The sequence below is a fragment of the Hyperolius riggenbachi genome, chromosome 2 (assembly GCF_040937935.1).
Source record: "Hyperolius riggenbachi isolate aHypRig1 chromosome 2, aHypRig1.pri, whole genome shotgun sequence".
NCBI lineage: Eukaryota > Metazoa > Chordata > Amphibia > Anura > Hyperoliidae > Hyperolius > Hyperolius riggenbachi.
The window spans coordinates 500,081,643-500,092,161 of record NC_090647.1 but is presented as its reverse complement, the minus strand read 5'-3'; the positions used below and the strand labels follow the sequence as shown (position 1 = coordinate 500,092,161).

Genomic DNA, 10,519 nt, shown 5'->3' with positions numbered 1-10,519 from the left:
CTGTATGTTTTACCCAGTATATGACAATATATAGGCGATTGACTACTAGTTGGATTGGTCAGTTCTCCTTGTCTACCTGATTATCAGAGCGGTATGGAAGAATAAATTGCGCTGTGCCCATAAAACACACCTCTTTCACCCTTCTGGCCCACCCTTGTATCCTATTTTTCTCCTTCTCTGCCTCTCAGGTCTCGCACATGTGCGCCTGCGACGCTTCACTACAGTCCTCAGCAGCGAGATCTGAGAGGTGGTAACAGGATAGGGCGTATCACCCGGCATCAATGACACCCGGCGTATAAGACGACCCCTGACTTTTCAGAAGATTTTCAAAGGTTAAAAAGTAGTCTTATATGCCAGAATATATAACTGATCATTGTAGTTGTTTTAGAGTAGACAAATGATGTTGAGGAGAATTATGCCCAGAGGATCAGCATTAAACCCATGATATGGTCAACTAACCCTTTCACCACCTCTGTGCTCCGCCTTCCATGTTGCGTTTCATGCTCTCCAATACTTCCTCCTTTACTACCGAAAGGAGGAAGTAGCTGGAGAGCTGAAGTGCATTGAGGAAGGTAGCGCTCAAAGGTGGTGCCAGGGTGGGTTAAGCCTCCCCCCTTTCTCCGCCATGGTGCGCATCACTTTAAATTTAAGTTGTGGTACCATTCAGAACACTCACCTACTATTAATACCGGTATATCTGTGCCATGAGGTACTTGAGATAATCTTTACAGGGGAGAGGAATGGACAATGCACAGAGGACAGGTAACATAACTAACGGGCATTTGTTAATGTTCTCTGATGTCAGCTAGCCAGTGGATCAGCTCATTGCCCAAGATTCATGGCAGGAGTCCACTTTGATTCAATGGAGAGGAGGGGCATGAATCCAGCATATCAGAATATTACACGATTACAACCAATCATAGCATGTTTGTTTTAGGTTTTTAAATTAATGTGCTTAAAATAACCAGCAAATGATACATTTACAGCAATGGTGACGGATGTGTCAGTGCAGATCAGCACAGCAATAAATTACTAGTAATCATAACATTTCACAGTAACTTTCAATAAAATCGGTTGAGAATGAGGTGATGTAGACAAGACAGTGGCTGTGTGTGTGAGACTTACTCCGCTATGTAACAATGTGCTGCTGTCTCACACTACACTATGGCTTCAAACTATTCAAAAGCAAAAACATACAACCATGTTAAGCCTGTAATATGCTCAAAACTTAAACTTACAGGCCCCAATTAGAAAAGTGCATGTTGGATCTTTGTCCGTCTACAGCATTTTTTTTCTTCCTAACTTGCTATAACTACTCACTCTCCCTCAATCAATACTTATTTTTCACTTCTGAGATCATGTGACCACAACTCTGACCATACTGCCATGCTCTCCATAAACTAACATTTGCAAGGAGGAGGATTAGTGGACAGGCCACGCCCTCTCACTTTTCTCTGCACTATATCTTAGCAAACATGACTCCCAGAGACACGTCTCTCCTATTACTAACAGTGGCATCAAGGGTGAGTGACAACAATAGCCACACCTCTCTCCCATACAGACCAGTGGCAGGCAGGAGTTTGGCAATATTCTCCTCACAGGTTGTTGGAAGAACATAGAGGCCTGCTTTCAAAAGACCATGGTCTAAGTCAGATAATGACATGGCATCATCAAAGGATAGGTGGAAAGAAGGAAACGGCAGTTTTTAAAACACCTGACCCAAGGAAAGCTACCCAAGCTAAGAACAGAGGTTGGTTCATGCTACATCCACAAACCTCTGTGGGTTGTCCATTCCTCTCCTCGGAAGGAAGGCAGCAATGTTCTCTCCCATCACCCTCCCATTCAATAGGAGGGACCAGGAAAGTGATAGGGGGAAACATTGCAGCAGGCCTGCCTCTTCCTGTCCAAAAAGTTAACTGTGGACTAAAGTCACATTTGTCAAGGCATGGTTACGGGGCAGAACGAGAAGAGGAATGGATAACGCACATGGGTATGTGGGATTAAGCATGAACATACCTCTGTGCTTACCTTAGGTAGCTTTGGCTCAGGTCAGTTGTGTTTCAAAAATCCTCGCCCTTTCCTTTAACAAGGACATTGCAGCTATCTGTAAAGAAGTATTGGGACTCAGATAGCATAAGACTGCATCTTATTTGAGCCAATGGGTGTACAGAAGAGTATGGAGCAAGCAGAAGCTCCTCCAACTCAGGGGCTGATTATCACCCACCCTCAAAGCCACCAATAGCAGCGTTTGTTTACAATAAGGTGGGTGGGATGTTCTCCTTTGCTTGGCCTTATAATAACCCCTAGATATTATTACCATTAGTCAGGTGAATAGATCTCACCACTGATATAGGAAACCAATGGATGCATCATTACCCAACCAAACATATAAACCAAAACATATAAAAGTTTCTAAAAGTAAAACATAGGACTATAATAAAACAACATAAATAGGAACCAGTAGTTTCTGATGCAATCTTTTGGAAGCCTAAATGACTATGACCATTCTGTGCCAGAGACCTGGTGACACGGGGCACTGGGAGGGATTCACAGGAAGACCCGGCAGGTCATTATCACTTGATAGAAGAACAACAACCTAATATGTGATATACACTAGAGGTCCTCTTTAAAGTGAGCCTGAGATAAAAAATAAACTGATAAAATAAACAATTGTATCTGTTTAAAAGCTGAAAAAGTAGGTTTTGTCTCAGCTGAATGACACAGTCTTTCATACAGTTCGACACAGTTCTAAGCCAACATCTATGAACTATTAACCTTTTTTTGTCTATTCCCTGCACTCAGAAGCTGTTCTCTTCCAGGAAAGAGTTTTATGGCTGTAATTCCTTATCATATATGAGGTTTATGCTATAGTCCAACCAGGTCCCACTAGAGAGAAACTGTCAGTTGCATACCTGTATGTTTACCTCTTTTAGGCAGAAAAAGAAAAAAAAAGAACCCAGCCTAGATGTTTGTATGCTTGGCACTGTACGTACACATGTTTGTACCATTATGTCACATTTCAGCTCAGGTACCCTTTAAAGCCATGTTAGTCTGTGGAGGTGCTAGGGCCATAGACAGCAGTCAAAACCTCAAGAGTCTCTAACTCATTTTTATAATATCCAAGACTAAAATTAATTATTTTTGTTGCTTTTGGCTTAATGGTCAAACATTGTCATGCATTGTGTTTCCTTGGTTGATGGTGTGCATAATGTATACAATTATTTTAATCAGAAACTGCATAGGCTTTCTACAGTGATGTGAAATTGCACCATGAGGAGATTTATCAAAACGTGCAGCAAAAACTAGAGCAGGTGTGAAGCACTGAAAGCAACCAATCCGGTTTCAGCTACTGCATGAAGCAAAGTATCTGAGTGGTTGATCTGGGCAGCAGTTCCTATTTTGCTCCATCCCTCTTTTTGCACTCGTCTTGATAAATCTGCCCACCTATCACCCTAGAGACTGAGCTACAGATAATCTAATAACACCTTAAATATCAGATATGTATAAAATCTAACCGGCAACAAAATAGACAGAACATTCAAATCGAGACAATTGGACGCTGGGCTGTGATTCAGGACCATAGTTCTTCTGTTCTTCCAAACTTGTAGATGAGAGTGCTGCAGTGGAAGGTCAGAGAAATGAAGGCGTTAATAATTGATGACTAAAGACTGGTACACAGTATGCAATTTTCACTACAGACCCTTATTTGAGCGAGGGATCAGATTAAACCAAGATCCACCAACAGCCCACCATTTTACTGCAGGGACACTCCACCTTCTAGCCGCACACCCACCCATGGCCAAGTGCATCTGGACTGGGGATGTGCCAGGCCTGCACATGCCCAGTAAAACATAGCTGTTCATGCACGGCTTTGTTTTCCATGCGAAATTGCTGACATACAGCTTGTCTGCAATCTCAAGGGGAAGGGGTGTTCTTTGGAAGAGGCACTCCTGAAAAACGCCTACTGGGGGTGTTCCTAACGCCCCTTACCCAGCTCTCATTAGGCAGCTCTGCCTTTTTTACCGCCATTCCCCCACCTCCCTGCTTTGTGTTGAGACATGCAGAGCACAGAGCTGAAAATGAAACTGAAGGATTTCTGGCAACAGAAGCGGTGATAATTGAGCTAGCCCTAGCATTCATTAAACAGGCGGGGCTTATTTTTATTTTATTTTTTTTACTAGTTTTAAAATAATGTTCTATAGATGTTTTAACATGGATATACAGCAAACTCTTCAGTATCTGGCAAAGACGGGGATTGCCTGATGCCGAATACGTGTAATTACTGGTTGCTTGGGCAACCGGCCAAAAATAGCACTAACCTCCTTTCCCCCGTGCAGCAGGAGCAACTTACCGATTCTCCGGGTGCAATCTTTCACACTTCCTGTAGCTCCCAGCGGCTTTATTTATTTATTTATTGTATTTATAAAGCACCAACATATTACGCAGCGCTGGACATTAGTTTAGGTTACAGACAATATTTAGGGGTGACATACAGCAATATGACAATACAGGAATACAGAAAGACCAGATCATGCAGCACAGTACGAGTACAAGGCAATGCTTAAAGTGAACCAGAGACGAAGCACCCTTGTGTATTTTACCATATATATCAGTAAGAACATTAGAGAAAACACCTACCATGCTCTCTGTTTCCTCCTCACTGCTAAAAGTGTCTGTTATCAGCTGTGATAAGAATCCCGGACTGAGCATTCTGTCTGGCTTTGCAGGGAATAATTATAGCTGAGTCATTATAGCAGAGCCACAAGGGGGCAGGCTTGGGCTTGAAAAGACTGCAGAGAAGACAGACTCAGCTATAATCTTTCCATAGCAAAGCTAGACTGAGTGCTCAGTCTAGGATTCTTATCAGAGGTGATAACAGTCAGTTAGAATAATGAGTCACAGAGAACAATGAACAAAGAGCAGATTAGGTGTTTACTGTCACGTTTCCACTGATTTATAAGGTAAAATACAAGAGGGTGCTTCATCTCTGGTTCTTTTTAAGGTGGCCACACACCATACAATTTTTTAAATATCTGTTCAATTTAAGAATTGCATTCCATTTTTCTGACTGATTGTAACATTTCAAAAATATGACCAATATGGTACACACGTATGTTCAATTTTTCCCCAATTATGATAAAAATGATTGGAAACTCTGACAAAATTGCTAGGGTGTGTGTATTAATAAATTGCCAATCTAACACACACCATACAATTTTAATAAAAATTTAAGAAAAATATCTGGCATTCCGGATCGATAAAAATCGAAGAAAATGGGAGATCCGATCTGATTTTTCAGTCGAATAAAAAAAAAAAAAAGCTTTCAATTTTTATCGAATTGCTGTAAAATCGGATAATTTTATTGCATCGTGTGTGGCCACCTTTAGTCAGTCACTGGATGGGAGCATGGCGATTAGGCAAGTTGAGTTCACTCAGATCCATAGGATGGGTGTATGGTAATGGAGGTGCGTAAACTGGTAGGAGACATAAGGAGGACCCTGCCCAAAGGCTTACAATCTAGAGGCTTTCCGCCATTCTTTGTGTACGGCTCTCGATAGGATCCCCATCGGGTAAGGTGACACGCCAGGAGCTGTACATGGAGGACGGAAAGCTGCTGGGAGCTGCAGGATGCATAGAAGATGGCGCCCAGAAGATCGGTAAGTTATTACTGCCCTGCAAACTGCCAGAGTTCTGCCCCTATTATCCCCATCAGGCAGCCAGTTATTTGAGACTTCCGGATGCCTGAGTTCTGGATAATGGGGACTTTGCTGTATATTGGAACGACCAGCAGAGATGAATGTAGATCAGTTCTTTCACTGCTCTCCGTCTCCCCACTGCTTGCATGCTTGTTCCAGGTCTGTGACTCAGAAATCGCTAAAGCCACAGTGTCAGCATCACAGTTAGACAAATGCTATTTTTTAAGAGGGAATAAAATTTGCTCCCTCCATATTCCTCATGGTCAGGGGCATAACAATAGCCCCCCGCAACCTCTGCTGTCATGGGGGGGCCTGGATCCCGCCCCTGAGGTTCTGGGAAAGGAAGCAGCAGAGCTTTATACTTACTGTATTTTTTGGACTATAAGACTCACTTTTTCTCCCCCAAAAGTGATGGAAAAAGTAAATGCGTCTTATAGTCCATATGCAGGGAGTTCCTGACTTGTGAACGCCTGCCAATGTGAACCTCCAACCCACCGCAATGTCGCGGACTACCTGTACTGTGCCCATGCAGAGTAGGACACAGGGGGACACAAAGGGGCCTAGAGGAGGATAGAGGCGGACACATGGGGGCCACAAGAGAACACAAGGGAGACAGAGGTGGACACAGAGAGACACAAGGTACAAAGGGGGCATGAGGTACAAAGGGGGCATAATTAATAAGATGCTTCTTCACCATGATTGCACCAGGTTTAGTATATATTTTTCCCCCTGGTTTTTGTCCTCTGAACCTAGGTGCGTCTTATGGTCAGGAGCATCTTATAGTTCAAAAAATATGGTAAACTTATTCGTGGCAGGACAGGTCCCCATCACTCCACTGTGTAGCCTATTACCTTACGGCTCCCGATATTGCATGTCATGTGATCGGAGCAGCAATGTGAGAGGCTGCACAGTGGCTACACAAAGGAGTGAAGAGGACCTGTCCTACCAAAGACGAGGTAAAGTATGAAACGCCTGCACTGTAAGCTCTGAGTGGAGGGGGGGGGGGGAGGAAGAGGAGAATTCAGGAGCTGCACACACTGGGGTGGGGGGAAGGGGGGCTGCATGCACGTGGCACTGTTTATTATCCTACACTGGCGCGGGGGGGGGGCGGGGGCATATTTAAGTTCCGCCACTGTTCTCGGTTTCAGTTTTGTTTGAATAAAATTACAAATGACTCACCTAAAAAATATCAAAGCGTTCTGGAAAAATACAGCCAGGCCAGGATAGACGTTAACATCTACAGAATAAAGGAGAAAGACATAAGTAGCATCACTACAGTCTCATAACAAGAGGTAATCTACAGAAAGAATGCTGTACATTTACACCAGTGTTTTCTTCTACGGGCTGGATAACTGTAAATATTCTCTATAGGCAAAGATTATTTCTAGGGACAGAGTCCAAAATACACCCAGATCAGCCCTCCCAGAGCCATAAATTGATTTATGCCTGCAGAAAAACATTCCTCTTCTCCAAGCTGGCAGAATACCTGATCCCGCACTGACAGATGATTTACAGAACACTGTCTGCATTTCTGCAACCCTATGATACAAAGTATATCCCAGCATGCATTTCTGCTGATCCTCCAGCATGATTGCTGATTGGTTGGACACATCTGCACAAATATGCAAGAACTGCACTGCAATTTACAGTACAACTAAAATAATTGCCTGGTGTTAAACTGTATACAGTGCCTTGCACATATATTTATTCTTTCCCAGTCCCACAGAAAAATGTGGTTTTCTGTAATACCAGGGACTCAGGACTCTTGTGCAGTCGCTGGCTGAACACTATACTTACTGAACAGGGGTTTGCATTTTCCTGGACAATGGGATACTTTCTCAAGGCCCGTACACATGCTAGATTAAAAGTGGCTGAGGAAGGTGATAATGTCTGCCTCTGCCAATAATTGGGTGTGTGTGCAGCAGCCCTCGACTATTGATGGCTGCCCGGCCAGCGATCCACAAGGCGGATCAATTCTGCCGAGTAATGACCAATAGCTTTGTTGTACCTTTTACCACTGTCAGACCTCCGACCCCCCCACCCCCGAACTGCAACAGAATACTTTTAGCCTGCAAGTTTACTATACAGCCTCGGCCATGGGATGTCACCCAAGAAACTGGATACCGATCCCTGTCGGTGACATCCATCTCGTGTGTGTACAGTCCTTAAGTGTTAAAGGGGAACTGCAGCTAAAGAGAAACTTTAACCAAGGATTGAACGTCATTCCAATCAGTAGCTGATACCCCCTTTCCCACCAGAAATCTTCACCTTTTCTCAAATACATGGCTGATATTGTGGTGAAACCCCTCCCACAGTGTGATGTCATGACCATTCTCCTGGCAGTTTGCCATCTGTGAGGCTCTTTGCGTTGTTGGAAATAACAGCTTTTTCCAACTGCCAAGCAAGCAATATCTCCCTTAGGCCCCTTTTACACTTAATCAGTTGGTGTGCGTTAGTACGCGGTTTTTCCGTAGCAGTGCATTGTGACAAAGATTTCAGTTAAAACGCGTCAAGTGTGAAAGGTGCCATAGAAAAACATGGGCATTACTTTGAAAATCAGTTTTCTTTCCGTTTCAACTGAGAGCAACTGATTAAGTGTAAAAGGGCCCTTAAGGTGGCCATACATGGTACAATTTTTTATTTTTTTTCGATTAGATAATTTAGTTAGATTATTCTGTTAGATCGAATATAAAGATTTTTCCAGCATGTCCGATCAGATTTTTCTCGAAAAAACAGGATAATCGTTCTAATTTCTTGATCGAAAAAAAAATATTTTCAACTTTCATTCGATTCGATCATTTAGATCGAATAAATGGGATAATCGAACATTTTTATTGTACCATGTATGGCCACCATAAGTAAGCTTATGAACTTTGTTGCATTGTGGGAAACAACAGCCTTTTCCAACTGCCAAAGCATGCAGAATCTCCCTCTGTGCATAGAACTCTCAGTAACGAGCATTCCGTACAGATCACCTGGCAGGACTAAAGAGGTCACCACCAGTGATACATTTCAGAATGTAAATCAGGGAGAGGAAAGATTTTACAATGGGAAACCGCTGACTAAATAATCTATAAATTAATATTGTAAAAAATAAGCAATTTTATTCATTGTTATTTTCACTACAGTTTTTCTTTAAACTAATTTGTTCCATTTCAGATGCAGAGGGGAAAGCCTTATTCCTAACTGAAAGTAATAAAGTTATAAAACCTAAACAGAGATTCCTTAAAAACTGAAAAAGAATATTCTTTTCTGGAACTGTTGTTGAAGTCTGCACAAATTATATGGGATCTAACTGGTTGCTATAGGCAACATAGTGTTTCCACTCAGATGCCTATCAGGGGGACTCACTTTGTGTAACATAAGCTCCAAAAAGGATCCACATAGAGGCGATGAGTGATCCAAACATCATCATGAATCCGATGAACAGCCAGATCCGAGCCCCTGTGTGACAGAAGGGACAAAATCACACATTATACAGCAGATAGGCAGCTTGCATGAACATTGCATTTTCAGCTTTTCTCCTGGCAGATTCAAAGCGCCAGAGCTGCAGCCACTAGGGTGCACTTTATAGGCAGTAGCAGTGTCTGGGAATCTTGCCCATGGTCTCCTACCGAATAGGTGCTGGCTTACTGAACAGGCAGAGCCAAGATTCAAACCCAGGTCTTCTGTGTCAGAGGCAGAGCCCTTAACCATTACACTATCCAGCCACTGTAGAAGGCATCTGGGCCTAAAGTAAGGATACCATCATACAAAGACTGTGCATATGGAAGCCAAATTCCTTTCGCCAAAAGTAAAACGGTTTGTGATGGAAACACAGACTGCATCATATTTTTTTAAAGTGTGATTACAATATCTGTAAACTGCATTATACATGCCAAACAACACCCTCTCCCACCCCTCCTTTACTACCATCAGCTATGACCGACCAGTCATAGCCAGCAATTCAATAATTTTGATTAGCTGTGTACAGTTCTACACACATTACAAGCAATTAAACATACATTACTCGGTTATCAGTATTAATATCTGGCTAATTTGATTATAGTGATCCAATCTGGCAAATATCTATGCCACCACATGGCCCCCCGATCATTTGTTTCAATCGATTTCCAACCAAAATTGGTGGAAAAGATAGAGCGGGCATGCTGGAAAATCTCAGTTGCCAGGGCATGGATCGGGTGTGCAGGAGTAACGGCATAAGATTTTCCCCATCCGTTCGATGTATGTGTATCCCCAGGCCTGTGGTGAGTGTTGCATACTCACCTGTCACATCTCCTGGCCTCCTTCTTTGTCTGGCGCCTTTCTGAATTGCGAATGAGAGCATCTGTACCATGTGACCTTGCCATATTAACTGACGTCACTACATGTGTTTGAATCACGTGGAACAGGCACTCGAGGTGTAATTCAAAAAGGCACTGGAGGTCAGGAGTCACGCCAGTGTGAAAGGTGATCCCGCAACTCACCACAGGCCCAGGTGGGGTTGGGTGGGGGGTGTTATGAAGACACCCATTACCTGGGAACGGACCGACAGGCGGTGGCGCTAGGATGCTGAAATCTATTGGAAATGTGTCTGCAGTGTGTGGGCAGGTGATAGATCCTTCTCTGATCAGATTGGATCAGGGAGGGATCTATCTGATGGTTAATCTGGTAGCAGATCGAGAGGTGTATGGCTACTTTAAAGGATACCTCAACTGACATGTGACATGATGAGATAGACATGTGTATGTACAGTGCCTAGCACACAAATACCTATACAGTGTTCCTTTTTTTCTTTCTGTGCCTGAAAGAGATAAATATCAGGTATGTAAGTGGCTGACTCA

The 10,519-nt window shown here is 43.1% G+C and overlaps 1 protein-coding gene across 1 annotated transcript in view; it reads right to left on the bottom strand.

Annotated features, from left to right (window-relative positions):
• Window positions 1–1,545: 1,545 nt before the first annotated feature.
• Window positions 1,546–10,519, bottom strand: part of TMEM50B (transmembrane protein 50B) — a 40,796-nt gene continuing 31,822 nt past the window's right edge. The window contains exons 5-7 of the mRNA XM_068270469.1: window positions 9,048–9,140; window positions 6,876–6,933; window positions 1,546–3,617 (exon numbers count right to left, since the gene is read on the bottom strand). Of these exons, the coding sequence (XP_068126570.1) occupies window positions 3,572–3,617; window positions 6,876–6,933; window positions 9,048–9,140 (197 nt within the window). The 3' untranslated portion in view covers window positions 1,546–3,571. The remainder of the gene's footprint in view (window positions 3,618–6,875; window positions 6,934–9,047; window positions 9,141–10,519) is intronic.